General features: G+C 46.8%; 1 protein-coding gene across 4 annotated transcripts in view; it reads left to right on the top strand.

The window, feature by feature from the left end:
- AFAP1L2 (actin filament associated protein 1 like 2) overlaps positions 1-15,055 on the top strand; it is a 72,022-nt gene that overhangs the window by 35,839 nt on the left and 21,128 nt on the right. For 2 of the 4 annotated variants that reach the window (XM_064464214.1, XM_064464215.1), the window contains exons 2-4: positions 7,920-8,048; positions 8,578-8,655; positions 13,250-13,341. In XM_064464214.1, coding sequence (XP_064320284.1) covers positions 7,920-8,048; positions 8,578-8,655; positions 13,250-13,341 — 299 coding nt within the window. Of the gene's footprint in view, positions 1-7,919; positions 8,079-8,577; positions 8,656-13,249; positions 13,342-15,055 lie in introns of all 4 variants that reach the window. The other 2 variants (XM_064464212.1, XM_064464211.1) reach the window with 1 other exon arrangement.

Below are 15,055 nucleotides of genomic sequence, written 5' to 3'. Positions count from 1 at the left end.
CTCTGGCAGGCATTAGGAGAGCTGTGTGACTGCTATTCTGTAATGCAGAGAGGGATGGAAATGTGCTTTCCTCTAGATGCAGCCATGCAGAGTGATGAACAAGGACGATGCAAAGTCTGCCAGAGTATTTTCACTACAATCATGCTTCCTAACCAAGGAGACTTGGCTCCAGGAGACTTGTCAAAGACCTGAGCTGAGATGCAGAAGCATGTGTTGCCACCTTCATGAAGCAAAGGCTGCATTAAGGCAGAGGAGAACAAGACTGGGCTAAGAGGGTGGCTGCAGAATCCCTCCTCGTGCTGGATTTGAGCAGTAGAACCCCATGAGATTGTCAGGTAGCTGAGGGGTTTTTTGCATGTTTGTATAGGTTTTTTTTTCTTGAAAATAGCTGTTCTATTTGATGTCTCTTAGTAGCCCCTTCCTGGATATAGATATGCATTACATTAGATAACAAACAACGGATGTCCTTTAAGTTGCAGGTCAGGTTGTCACCAACCCCTGCAGTGAAGTCAGCCACATGGAGTCTTCCAATGATCAGGGGACAGAAAGGAGAGCAAAACTTCACAAGACTGAAAAAAGCCCCAATCTTAGCAGAAAACTGAGGGAATAAGGGAAAAAACAGCAGAAAGGACTATAGAGGGAGAAGGGAATCAATGATGGCAACTTCAGAGGAAACGGCGTTTCTCTGTCACGCCACTGTAGGATTCAACTCTGGGGCTTGGCAGCAAGCATCATTTCTGCTTTGTAAGAGCTGACTGGGTTGGTTTTGTCCCTGATAGGAAGGGTGCCTTCTAGGGCCTTCTCTTGGGGATATTTACCTTAGAAAGAGGACCTTCTTTAAAAGCCTGACTTGGTCCAAATTTTTCTAGTTGACAGTTATCTTGATTTGACTTCATCCTTACTTACCGTTTTGGCTACTGTGCTAATGTTTCTTTAGTTGTTTCCCTGATGTTTTCCTAGCTCAGTTCTGCCCCATAAGGAGTTACCGTGTTGCACAAGTGATGTATGACCTGGTCCCCTGCATGCTGAGGATGCTGCACTTCTCAGGGTTACGGTCCAAACAACCCCAGGTCCCAGTACAGTTTTCCATGACACGTTGTGATATGTCCCCATTTCCTGATGCTATGTGCATCACTAAGCACCTGCAGTCCGTAGCCTAGTAAAGCTTTGGGGATCTTCTGAGTTTGGTGGGCACTCTGCTAATATGGCATGCTACAAAGGGAAGAGATGCCGGCTTCTTTCAGATGTCATCCAACAAATACCTCTGCCGGTGTGAGACCTCCAGTGACTCGCCGGTTGCACTGTCATGGACAGACTGATACCCTTTGCAAAGAAAAGTGTCATAATATAATAAAGCAACATGGCAATAAAATACAAGGCTGCTCAGTAAAAACTCCTTAAGACACAGTAATTTTCATGTTTTGCTTCTCTTCTGTCTTCCTTCTATTATTTCTTAATTTTTCTTGGATGCTGTTTCCCTCCTTTCAGCGGAGGGAAGAGAAGTCTGTTTGCTCAGCTAACTGAAAAAAAGCTTTGTGTGCATTTTCTGCTGCTGTTTGGTTAAAGTTCAGAGTTCCTAGGTTAGAGCTGCCGCTTCTCAATATGAGTCTTGTTCGAACTTCCAGAGCAGCCCACGCAGAGTTGCTTGGGTTCATCTGCGCAGTTCACAGCCCACAACCAACGAGACATTGTTTGCCTCTCTCCTTCCATGATTCATACTTTGCAACAAAGACGAGCCTAATGCTCCCAACACGAGTGTGAAGCCAGGCAGTACTGGATTTTAGGTACATCAATAGAAGCAGTCTGGATTTTTTTTCTTTCTTTCTTCCTTGTGCGCCCTCATAGCTGAAAATCAGACAGCTTTTGTGGCAGTGGTCATAATTGTCTGACACTTGTCTGGCTTAATCAGGAAACTGCAACAGGAGTTCTCCAGTTTTACTATTTTCTTATTCTGAGGAGTTTTAGCTTGCCTTGGTTTTGTGAATTTTACCTTTTATTTTGTTTAATCTAGCAGTGAAATAATGAAGTTCACTGTTTACTAAAAGCTTGGTGGTTTGTCTTTTTATTTTGTCCCCTTTGACAAACACAGTGCTACTCATCTTGCTGTGGGGAGGTTTTTTCCTACAAATATTTATGAAATACTCTTCTGTCAAAAAAATGGAGTTTCAACTGGCCAACATTGGGTTGGGTTTTTATTCTTTTCCCATGAAAAGCTGGAAGAAGGAAGGCTGGCCAGTCATTGCAGGTGCAAGTATGAGAAGTAAAGCCTGGTTTCTGATGATCAAAACCAAGCTGGTGCACTTTGGTCCATGCTTGTCTGCTTTTTTCCTGCTCGTTGCCCTGGGTGAATGCTGGTGAGGTTTCAGTGTGGTGGGGATGCACTTCAGAGGAGCAGCTTTCTGGGGTTCATCAGAGCTGTCAGTTATTCTTGGCACTGTATTTTGGTGAGCTGTTCACCATGTGTCCTTCCTTGCTTTATTACCTGCTTCCCCGAAGCCAGTGGCATCCAGAGCAGGGCAGAGGAGCTGTAACTGCTGCAGAAGGGCCAACGTGTTTCTGTACCCTTTTCTTCACTGCTGCTCTGCAAGCCCTGAAGCCAGCAAGATGAGGAGGGTCAGTTTGCCTGAGGAAGGATGTGCTTTGCTGTTTTGGAAAGCAGCTTCATGTTGGGGGTCATCCAGCTGTTACAGCTGTCACCGTCCACACACCTGCCTTTCCTCACATGTGGGGGAAATGGCCTTCTCTAGCTGTCATAGTGGGCAACTTTTCCCTCTTGCAAAGGCCAACTGTTACTGTAAGACCTCAAACGAGCTGAGGAGGCCTGGGCTGGGTCGTCCTGCTCTGCTGGCAGCGCTCACTATTCAGTGGCCTGAATGCTGTCTCTGTACCCGCCTGTCCTTTCTACACAGTCATCAGCTGCCCTATTGATTTTATGCAGCAAAGGAAAAAAAACAACCAGGGCAAGAAAGGAACTGCTTGCTGCTAAAGCAGCCCCTGGGGAATCCCAGTGCTGCCAGCCAGGGCTGATCAGTGGGAAATAGGGGCCAAAGGCTGCTGTGGGATGCCCTGCATGGAGGAGGCTCTGCAGGGAGGCTGGGGGCGTGCAGGGTTGTTGAGGTGCCCCTTGGGAACCCCTCTGCTCCTGTGGCCTCTGACACTTGCATGAATCAGAGCGCTGTTATCAGTTTAACTTCCCAAGGCTTTTGAAGCACAAAGCTTGCAGGTGCCTGAATCTGTGCTGTTGGCCAGCAGCTTAGCCCAGCCCCTTGTAGCAGGGGTGAAGCGAAAAGTACCAAACCCAGCTCCCGCTTTTGGCAGGAGGGTGGGAAATCTCCCAGCATTTTGGGATCCAAGGAAGTGTGGTTTGGGAGTGAGAGCTGCACGCTGGGACATGGGAAAATTAGGTTGTATTCCTGATCTGCTGGAGAAGGCATCTGTATCCTTCGACAAATCGCTTAATCTCTCTGTCTTAGTTTTCTGTTAGCAAATGATACTCCTTATCTTTCACCTCTCATCTCAGTAGAGGAAAGAGTTTGTCTTTTAGTATGTATCTTATTACAGTTCTTTGTCCAGTGGCTGGGGCCTCTCTACCTTGATAAAATAAATAATTGAATTTAGATTAAATGGTCTAATATAATCCTGCCCAGTGGTTACTAAAACACTTGAATGAAAGTTCATTCTGAGCCTGTCTTTCCATTTCCTCATAAGGCCAAGACATGAAGTAATTAGATGTTAGACATAGGTTGTTATTGTAGCAAAATGACAAAGATCAGTGGTTATTGGTAGGAGCGGCTTTTATAATCTTGTTTAATGGTCATTTACCTTTCAGTGACCTTGGTGTCAAGCAAAATTGGCAGCCCTTTTGCAAGGAATGTGCCTCCTCAATGGGGGCTTTGCAAGCTGCTGCATTTTTGGCTCTAGCTTCACATGAACTAAGATAGACACTGCTGCACTGCAAGAGACTTTCTGTCTGCAAAGAAAGGCCATAGACTCCTGCCAAAAGAAGCTCTTTTCAGTGCTGTGCTACTGCCACTGAATTGCCATGAAAACAGGTCAGTCGTGTTTCACGCAATGCTTTGCTTATTGCTGCAACCAAAGTTGCAACCTTTGAACAGAGAAGGTCTACTCTGGTCAGAGGGCTGCCCAGGAGCTTCTGTAAAAAGGGTTGCATTGTCCTGGAGTAAAAGGAGGGAGAACATCTCTCATCCTCCACTTCGGTGCGTGCAAGAATTGCTGGTAGTTCTGGTTGTAATCCCCTGTAAGTCCTTATTACATCAGTAAACAAGTGGTATTGCTACACACTTTAAAGTTCGGTCCTTTCACTGATGATCATCCGCTCAATGCAGATGTAAATCAACCAAGTTTCTATTGGCTATGATGAGCTTGCACCACTCTCCATCACGTGTTGCAAAATCCTTATGGCTTTACCCAGTGACTGATACCTGGGGCTGTGGACAAGAGCAGTGTGATCTGATCTGTGTTGTATGACTTAATGGTACCCCATATGTGTGGCCATCCTCTGTGAGGAGGTGGAGTAGGTCATATCCTGGGGCTTGGGAGGACTGGATTCAGTAGAGGTATTCACAGTGACATTGGCTAAATCTTAATTCTGGGCCAATCTTAACTTCAGAGGTCACCTCCTGTTTTCCGTGACGTAGGCTGAATTTTTCTAAGTGCTATGGAAGTATTTAATTGAGATGGTGCTTGAACTGCATTGTAACTGGGGGTTCGTGAAGAAGTGCTACAAGAGTTGGTAAGAGTAACATAGCTGTGGAAGGAGGTTTCTCAAAAGCATCTCGTAAGAATTGCAGTGCCCTGTGACTTGAGCTTCTGTCTACTTCTGATCTCTCATCCTGCTGCTCACAGCCACTTGATTTTGTGAACAAGTTCCTTGCACCTGTAACTACTGCCCTGTAGAGAAAGCCTAGCTACAGGAATCATGTCTTTACATGTTCTAATTTCTAAACAGCAAAGATAAGGAGAGCAAAACAATGCAGCTTGGGGGGAGAGCCAAGTGTTTCATGCTGCTTTGGATAACCACCAACCTGGCTTTGCCATGAGTATGGCCAATACATCATCACCACAGCATGATAGGTCTTTAGCTGAGGTCAAGCAGTGGTTCCCAGCATTCAAAATCCTGAGATGGTTTCATGTACATGGTCTCTCAGCTGTTTTTAGTCCTATTCACCTGCTGGGACATGCTGCGATTCTTGCTTGCACAGAGGATCTTATAGACCCCTTCGCATTAATTCTTCTTACTTCTCACATTCCTCACTCTGGTAAGTATTAGCTTGTTCTCCTTCTGATATGAGAGAATGAATGGTCACACTCATCTCACCTGCAAAAATAAACTGCCATTATCAGGCTTGGATTAGGAATGTCCAGCCGAGATCAAAGAGATACTTGTGTAGAAGCAGATGGTTTATATGCTGCTTCTTGCTGAAGAAGAGCAAAATGAATTTCTCTTGAGTCCCTGAAGTCTGAACCCATTGAATTCTGACAGAATCTTTCCACTGACCTCTGTGGCCCCAGGATTACGTCCTAAATGAGTTGCTTTGAGTCACTAGAAGCTTGAATTCAGCTTTGGTGGGCTGGAAAATGTAACCTACTGTATGGGCTGTGCTATTCATAAGAGCTCGGCCCTGTGCGTGTGCTAGCTGTGCCATGCCTGGGAGAAGAATAAAGCCATTTTCTGCAGTCATGGGGGTGGAGGAGGGAGTGGGAATTATACCCCCTCCTCTGCAAACGTGGTATCATGACTTCCATGTGGGCAGCTGTTGGGAGCTGACCCGCTTCTGAAACTTCAAATTAGGTATTTTTTTTGTGCTGTGTTTCTTCTGATACCATCCTCAACACATAACTATCCTATCCACTACAACAAACCAAGGATAATGTATATTTAGGCCTGACCAGAAGGGGCTGACCTCAATTTAAATTTTCTGAAGTGGGCCACTGACGCAGACAAGCGAGTAGAGCAAGTCTGTGATTTATCCCAGTGGAGTTGCCTTAAACTTAGAAGAAGCAGGGTCCTTGTAGCTTGAGAGATGATGATTATAAGTGAGTGTGACACCAAATGCTCACAGTTCCTTGTTTAATGATATCAGTGACATCTAATATTGTTGATATCACATACTACCTATTGCCTTACAGTTTATGAAAAATGCTGTTGTTTCTTGGAGGTATTCTTGCTTTCTCTGGATGGCAGTGGCTTATAGCTGGGCAAAACAGCAGCTAGCAAAAACATTCAAGTTAACACAGCATGATACAGGCATTTTCTACTCCCTGCTGGTCCTAAATCAGATGAGAAGATAATTAATTTGGAGTAGGGGGTATAAAATCAAGTATGAAGAACTACCAGTTGGTAGTCTCCTGTGGAGCAATTATTGATTGATCGGGAGTCATTAAACTGTGTTACAGTTAAGCTAGTGAAGGTTAATACAGTTTGAGAGCAGTAACATGTTTTTCAATTAATGGCTAGCAACATAAACCTTTACAGTGTAATTTATGATTTATTTATCAATATTCTAACATGTATTCACCTGAAGAAGGGTCGCCTGGTGGCTAAAGATGGGGGAGTAAGAAGGTGATGGTTCTCTCCTGGTCTTACGCAAATGTTTCTTTGTGACCTTGGAGGCTGTAGCACTTAAACTATATATGCTTCAGATGTTTTGCCCTACGGAGCCAAAATATTAACACTTTCCTAGGTCATTGGTGTGTACCGTGACTCGCAGGGGCACCATGGGAACACACAGCGTGGAAATGCTGTCAGTAATGAATGGAGCATTGCCCCAGTTAAATTACCCATGCGTCGCGTTCCTTGGTGGTGTGCTGGGCAGTCACAACCTGGTTTGCAGCAGAGCACTCGCTGTGGCAAACCCGAGCTTCGCTGCCAGTCTTCCTGGCAGCTCCTTAGCATTGGGCAGTAACGGGGTGGGGTAGTGGGGGAGGAATGGCCTGGCTGTGTTTTCTGTGCTTTTCCCACATGCTGTCGTTCTTGTGTGGCACTTCCTCTCTCCACATAACACTCTGGTATTTCCTCCCTGGAACGGGCTCCTGCCATTGCCGCTAATTAGCCCACGATAAACGTCGGCAGGAACAAAAGCAAGCAATTAAAATCCTGTTGCTTCAGCGTGAGCCCTGTCAGAGAAGTGATTGGTCGGTGCAGAGCCGAGTAGCACCTCCTCAGAAGGAAAACAAACCTATTAGCCTGGCTGAGACGTCAGTGCTGGGGAGCGGTGTGTCCGCGTTGCTTGTGGCGGGTACGCAGGCACGCCTTCGGTATGGCCGGGCTTCCTGAGGGGCTCTGAGATGCTGCTCGGTCTTTCAGTCTTGGGTGTTCGGCTCCGTGTGGTACAGTGATCTCTGTGGTCGCTACTCACGCAAGATGGCTTGAGAAGTTACTGAATTATGTATATGCTTTTTTTTATTTTTTTGGGGGGGGGGGACATACATAAATGTTTTCAAATCATTACAGGTAGAGGAAATAAGGAGGCTTGGAGAGAGGAACCAGAAAGCAGAGTGTTTGGTAGATCCAAATTCAGATGAGGTTTGAATGATGTTTGCCAGGACTCAAGATTCAGGTGTCAAGATCTTGCTGGCTGCTTTTGTGTGATCTCAGCCCTAATGCTGAAAAACTCTCCAGGCTTTTACCCCCTTGAGCAAAAGTCCTGTAGGAAGAACAGACATTTACACAGGATTTTACTGGTATATGAACAGACTAGGGAAAGTTGGAGCCTTTTTGATTTTGGGACCCAGTTTCTTTTCAAAACTAGAAAGAGGCTTCAAGCTGGAAAACTGAATATGAGTTATTGCTGGGCAGAAAAATGCAGAGGATCTTGGAAAATTCAGAATTAATGTATGTCCTCTTTTGAAATGCCACCCAACTGCTTTGCCAACTGTTGTCTCTGTTGCTGTCGTAGCTCTTGAGCAGCTGCTTACAGAACTTGAAGATTTTCTGAGGATACTGGACAAGGAGAACTTGAGCAGCACTGCCATTGTGAAGAAAAGCTTCCTCTCCGACCTTCTGCGGGTCTACACCAAGTCCAGTGGTATGGGCAAGGAAAACCAAGGATGGGGTGGTAGGCTCTCGTGGGGACTGCTACAGGGTCTTGAAGCAATATTTTCTTGGAGGCTGGTGGGAAGGGGAGACATGAAAATTAGAAGGGGAAAATGAAATGGAGATTATTTTTGCAGTGACCTCTAATTGTTTATGTAAAATTACTATAGCTATGTGTCCAGATTTACAAGCAAGGATTCCCAAGATTCCTGATACTTTCTGTTTTCCTTATTAAACCTTAAGTTTATTTAATCCACTTCATAAGATACACAGGATGTACTGTTTGGCCAAGTTAATGTTTAAGTAGAAACTTTAACTTATGGAATTTCCTGACTATAAAGCATTTAATTTTTCTGCATTTTATTATTGCTTGGGTTTTGTTTTGGTTTTGGGGTTTTTTGCACATATGCTCTCCTAAAATGTACGCAGCAGAGACACTTTTTACATCTGTCTTTGTGGAAAAACCTAGCAATACGAGAGCAGCGGGTGGGTGAAGAGTTCACTTTTCCCTTTGGTTGCAGGTGGCGATGAGGAATATATTTATATGAACAAAGTGACCATCCATAAACAGCAGGGTGACCAAGAGAAAGAAGACAAAGGTAGGGAGCTAAAGACTAATGGTTGTCTCAAATCTAACAGGGCAACAAAGGCACATGTGGTTAGAGCTGTGCTTTACCTGGGACTGGTAGAGGCTCCTCTGGCAGCCCTGAGGGACAAGGCAGTTGATGGTGTGGAAGGACTGCCATTTTCATTACATTTCTTTGGAAATCATGGTCCTTGCCAGCACTGTGAGGTTATTCCTGGAAGTAGCACTTCAGAGGGTGTTATTTTGGGATAAAAACGTTGCCTTCTAAGGCTTGCAGCTCCAGTGCCTGAAATATTTAAGGAAGCTCTCATATTTCCTTTGGCCACGAAACATGTCACTTCACCTCTTTGAGACCTTGAAAGTATGTGTCGTCTTTAGTGTGTTGCTCTGTACTAGCCCAGAGAGTCTGCGTTGCCACAGCCTCGCGAAGTGAGTTCCCAGGCATAGCCTGCACCCTCACCACCTGCACAGGCAGAGCACCTTCATCTCCTGGGGGATGCAAGAGTTCTGCGGTGTGCAAGCCAAGAAACTAAACCTAGATAAAATATTTCTAATTTAGATCTCCCAGATTTTGAATTTGTAACATGGGAAAGAATGTAGTTCTCTAAAAATGTTCTTGCTCTTTGAAGTTAATCACAAAGGCTGTTTTTGATAATTGTGTGGAATGAGATTATTACTGACATGCATCTCCTTAATGCACATGTAGTCAGAGGCTGACCCTACCTCACAGTCTCCAGTCCAAATAGATGAGACAAGAGGATGCGTTGGTGCAGCCTGCTGTTGATGAGCTGGTCCTGCAATAGTTGGGATGGCTCCGTTTCCAGAGTTGTTGGTTTTGGTTTTATTGTTTTGTGGTGGGTTTTTTGTTTGTTTTTATTTTTGTTTTGTTTTTTTTAAACTACCTGCAGCTGAATTTAGGTTAACTTCAAATACCCCTGAAGACAGGATGTCCTCCCAGATTACGCATGCAGCCCCAGTGTGATCTCCAGATGGGGCCCTCTGGGTGATGCTGTAATGCTCCATAAGAGGATTGCACAGGCTCCCGGTAGCTCCCGGCAGCTAAGGAGCAACAGAAACCTCTCTTTATATAAATTCTTATTTGGGTAGATAAAGCAGACTTGCGCTGATCCACCCTGCTGAAATACGGCGGCAAATTTCAGGCATCTTATTTTTAGAATTGGTTCTTTTATTTCAGACTTTTTCCTACCAAGGCCATGAGCCTACCCAATCAATCGCTCCCTATGGGACCTGGCGCTTCTCTCTTCCTCTGTTTTCAACAACCTCCCTATTCCAAGTAAAACTTCTGAATTATTTGGAAGTGCTGAAGTCAGTGAGACACATGTATGGGATCTTAGCCATAGCTGCAGCTGGGTGTACAGCCCTGATCCTGCTTCTCTGTGTGGAGAGGTCTGTGCCTGCCTGGTCAGAAGTGGGACCTGCAGGTTCTGATTGAGCAGATGGAGGGGCCATAGTAACCACTGGTGCTAGGGGGTGTGATATGGATCCCCCAGTGATTGTGCAATTCCCTTTACCCCTTTTATCCACTGCTGCTGTGTGCACTTTGTTTCACCGAAATCCTTTGGTGGGATGTGGTTACCACACTTTTGTGGATAAGGTCAGTGGGACCCCTCGTGCCTTGCAGGGTTTCTTCATCACTGTAGCTGTGCTCAAGCATGCTCTAGCAGTGCAGGGTGAAATGCTTTCTAAAGTGATAATACAACAGCTCTAAAAGTTCCCCTCTCCAAACCTTAAAAATATGCCATTTCTGCAAAAACCATACTTCACTGCTTACTGTATCTACTTCCAATCCATTGGTAAGGATTAAACTGAACAGTGTGTTGCTTTTGAGATGCCTTTTTATGGCATAGTAATTGAATTAACTGCAGTGAGTGATGAAGGCACTGTCATTTACTTGAGAAACACAGCAAGCCTCTACCATGCAAGTCCATGGGGCCCTTCAGTGAGCTGAAGGCATCTCCTTCTGGAAGTCAGCACAGAGGGATCAAGGTGCAGGGGTCTAGGAGGTGGGACTGATGTGCAGTGTAGGGCTCCTGGTGGTGCACGTCACAGTCCTCTTAGCCCAAATACCAGGAGATATTCACTTTTACAAAGAACAGAAAGCACAAAAACCAAGTTGTACAGATGTGAATTTTAGTAGGCTTTTTGCCTGTTTTTTCTTCCTTCCCTCTTCTAAATTCTCTCCAAATTCCAGGTTTGAGAGAGACATCTTTATCAAAAGACACCTGCAAAGTGTTAATGCTTGTCTAGGGAAAAAAATGCTTCTTCCCTCCCACCCCAATAAGGAAACAGTCTATGATTTGTGGTGCTGATGTATGTTCCCAGAGAAAGAAGGGGTATGTAAAGCACATGCTGCGAGGACTGTCTGTACAGAAAGCATGCATTGGGTACTTGTCCCCACATGCTGGGCACAGCAATAGCTGCCCTCTGCAACCTCAGAACAGAAAACCCTGTAACATCTCCCAGGGGTCTTGTCAGGATGAAGGTTAAAGGGATGGTTCTTCCTGCACAAAGCCTGAAGATCAAGGCTCCATCAGATCCTACTTTGCTCCTTAACTGGAGTACATGGGCACGTGTCCATGGAGGGTGGGCAAGTTTCCAGCAGGGTGAGGACTGAGGCTGTGGTCTCCATCCCATGCTCCAAGGTCGCTGGGAGGAGGAGGAACTGCTGGTACAGAAACCAAAGAGCATTTTCCTGGCACAGTGAGGTTCAGTGGGATGATTGCTAGGTTTGCTGGAGAGTCAAGAACAGATGGCCACCACTTGTGAAGGGTTTGACAGCTGCTGCAATGACTTCTCTTCTGTGAAGTTGAGCATAGGAGGTTCTGCCTGGTGCAGGAGGATGCACATTGGCCTGTCTGTTTCTCTCTACTAAAAGGCCCCTAAGAAGTTCCCTGTGTGGAAAACTCTGTGTGTGGAGTGGGTACTTCCACATCCTCTTATGTAGCAGCCCACTGGGACTTTAGGAAATATCAAACTTTTTTCTGGTGTTTCCAAAAGCAGCAATGGCCTTAGCAGCTGCTGTTGATGGAAGGTGTCTGCCCTGTGAGCACCATCTCCTCGGTCCTTTACAGAAAAGGCCAGCCTCCCACAGTAGCCTGCAGATACGACTCTGGCATTATAATCATGGGTATTTTGGTAGGTGGGTCTCCCCATGACCAGTCTGTGTTACAGGCACACCTGCTTTATTCTCTATGAACCTTAAAAGATATTCAGCAGCCCTACTTGCGAGTTGCAAACAGCTGCTTGGAGTTGGTATCTGTTGATCCAAGGGTGTCTGTGTCCTCCTGACTCACTGAATTTAGCCAGTGCTGATGACCAGGAGACCAGTGTCACAGGGAGCGATTTCTCACAAGAGATGAGTTTTGAGCTCTTGTGCCATCAGGCCAGCAGCTGGCTGCAGCCTGGCAAGGCAGAACTGTCATCGTGGCTTCTGAGCCCCAGACACGAACAAAGTAATGTGGTTTCCAGCTTCTATTTTTAAAGCCCAGAAATATGCAGCAAAGTTCCTGCCCATGTCTTCTGAGGGCACTGCATGATGTCTTGGTGGTTTCTGTGGGCTGTGGGTATTCCAAGGAATGTGGCTGGAGCATCAGCAGGTGACTAAGGGAGTTAGAGTGTCAGCTCACTGCAGATTTTGGGCCCCCTTTTAATTTACTGGACTTGCCATATCTGAAGACCTTTGCCTAATTTCTCCCAAAGTATTTGACAAGAGACACTCTGTGAAAGGGGACTTCCCACTGCACTACCTTCAAAGTCCTTTGTTTTTCAGCCATTTGGTGTCTTTCTCCCACTTGGTCCTGAGTGTTGCTGCATTGCACTGTCTTGGAGGTCGTGGGATTTGGGCACTTGTTTGAGGCCACCCAGGAGTTCTGTGGTGGGGGAAGAGGGACTGAACACAAGTTTTCTGAGCCTTCAATGTACCCTTCAGCTACTGAATCACTCTGCATTCAGCTGCTTGGAAAATCTGACTTTCCAGAGGCAGATGCAGATTGCCTGGAGCAGTTCTGCTGCCATATGCCCTTTCACATGTTTGGCCTGGGGTGATTCAAGAGCAACTCTTCCTTCAATAGCTATTAAATTACTGTTCTTGGCTGGCTTTGATTAAACTGCTGTGCAGCCCAGCTGGGCAGCAACCTTTGCAGTTCGCTCTGGGAGCAGGGTGGTAGTAGCTCCAGTTTTCTGGAAGGGCAGTGAAGGTGAGGACAGTCACTGATCTGTCTGCTTGCAGCAGCAGGGATCAGAGCTAGTAAGGACTAAAGTACTAAGGATTTCCAGATACTGTCTAATGTCTGCCCATGCTACTTCTCAAGACCCTTTAAAGTTGCAGCAATGGGTCTGGGCTTCACAGTTTTCCCTCCAGATGGAAAAACACATCCAAAAACTAGAGGCCAGCTCTTTTGCTGGGTCTCCTAGTGCCACATTCCTGTGTACGGCCTGAAATGACATGGTGATGCTGCAGCACTGCCTGTAATTGCCACTCTGCTTCCTACCGAAATGGCACCTCCCTGTTCCTGCACAGCTCTGCGTAGCGAGTGCTCTGCTGGGAAGTGCCACATGTCATGGATATAATTGTTTCTGGCTTGCAGCACTGGATCAGAGAAATTCCTTGACCAATGGAGACTCAGGACTGCATTCGTCCCCTCCTCAGAAGAGCCTGCCAGACCTCCCTCCTCCAAAGGTATGTTTCACAAATCCTTTGCTTTTCTCTGCCCATGTATTTTAGTGAGACACATAATCCTGGTGAGCTTTATTTAAAAATTAAAAATATATGTCTAGGGGCTCCTTATTGTATGCGTTTCCTGCTATATGTTTGGTCTTTACGAATGCTGCAGGTGGCCCAGGCAGGGTGGCCGTGCTCTGGGGTGAGTGGGCATTCAGAAACCGCTGTGGTTCCCAAAGCTCGTGCACAGAGGGAGCAGGCAGCTGTGGGAGCCTCGGGCTTCCTGTGCGTGTGCAGAAGCGCTGCAAAACAGGCTGTGTTCCCTGCCAGGGAAACCCACGCCCATCACATGGCAATCCAGGCTCAAAGAGTGAAGAGAATTGAGGTTTTGCCAAAGAAACAAAGGTGAGGTTGGCTCTCAGCTGTTGCTTTTGGCATCTCCAAGTTGTAAAGCAGCTGTGGCTGGGCTGCTGGCATGACCTTACAAAAGCCAGAAATCCTTCAGCTGTGAGGCGGTGGAGCGATCCCTGAGCAGCACCAGGATCTCCCTTACCAGCAGAGCTTTGCACAGTTTGACTGTCAGCAGGGAAGATCAGGTCTGGTACCAGCTGAAGCGCCTGGTGTTGTCTGCGCATTGGGCAAATGTGCTGAACGTTACGCTGCTTGTACAGCCCACTGGTCTGGGAGGAGGAGTCACCAGTGCCACAGAATTTTCCATAGGGCAGCTGTAAATATGGTCAAGTTCCAGTTATAAATCTAGCCAGGCTCTAGTTCAACACCATCAGCTTTCAGTGGGATTTTGTCTCCATGCCAGCAAGCCAGCCCAGCTGTCCTCAAGAGACACAGGTCATCCTTGAGACCCCAGATGTTGCTATTCAGTAGTTGATCTGACATGGGAATTGCTGTAGCTGGGATTTCGGGATGTGAAAAGAAAGGAGAGCGGGGAAGGGAGTGTGCATAGGGAGGAGGGGGAGGCATGGAGGAGGACATGGTGGTGCATCCATCAACCACAGAGGAGGATCTGCTCTTTTCCCAGGAAGGAGGACATGGGGTGAGGCCCCAGGACTTCTGCACAGGGGGCTGTGTGGCTCAGCTGGAGGAGCTGGGAAAACGAGGGGGTAGGATAGGATGCAGCCAGCAAATCCTCAGACACAGTGCGGTTGCCTGCTGGGAGCTGCTCCAGCCCTGTCGGGGCTCTGCCCACGCAGCTGGTCAGGGATAGTCGCCTGGGAGCAGGGACCAGGGCAGGAATTGATGTTTGATTTGGGGTTTCTCAAAGCTGGAGGGGTTGGTGGCTGTGGCAGGGAGGTGGGCAGGAGGATAGTGGTGTGGTGGAGTGAAAGCATGACTGGGGAAGCAGCAGCCACGTCCCCAAGGCATCTCTGCTTGTGCTTGGTGCAGCCCAGCTTTCTGATAGGAAATTAGGAAGTTACATGAGGGAATGGGGGAGGGGCACAGGACTGAAAAAAATCCAAATGAACAAACCCAAAGAAAACCAAAGCACCAAAACAAAACCAACCAGTCTCAGATGTTAGCTGAGAAGGGTATCTAAGCCATCTGCCTTCCCCCAGACCGGTGCTGGGAACTACCTTCTCCCACCTGCTTACTACTGGAGCTAAACCCCTTCGGGCAAAGCAGTCAAGTACCTCCTCACTGCAAGCAGCAGTGAAACTGCCGCTGTGGGGAAATGCACCTGTCTGTCTTTGCTGCTCCCGGCGCGGGAAGGAGCTGT

The sequence above is a fragment of the Phalacrocorax carbo genome, chromosome 12, assembly GCF_963921805.1.
Source record: "Phalacrocorax carbo chromosome 12, bPhaCar2.1, whole genome shotgun sequence".
NCBI classification, from domain to species: Eukaryota; Metazoa; Chordata; class Aves; order Suliformes; family Phalacrocoracidae; genus Phalacrocorax; species Phalacrocorax carbo.
The sequence above is the reverse complement of the archived record's forward strand: the minus strand, read 5'-3'. Positions and strand labels throughout refer to the sequence as shown.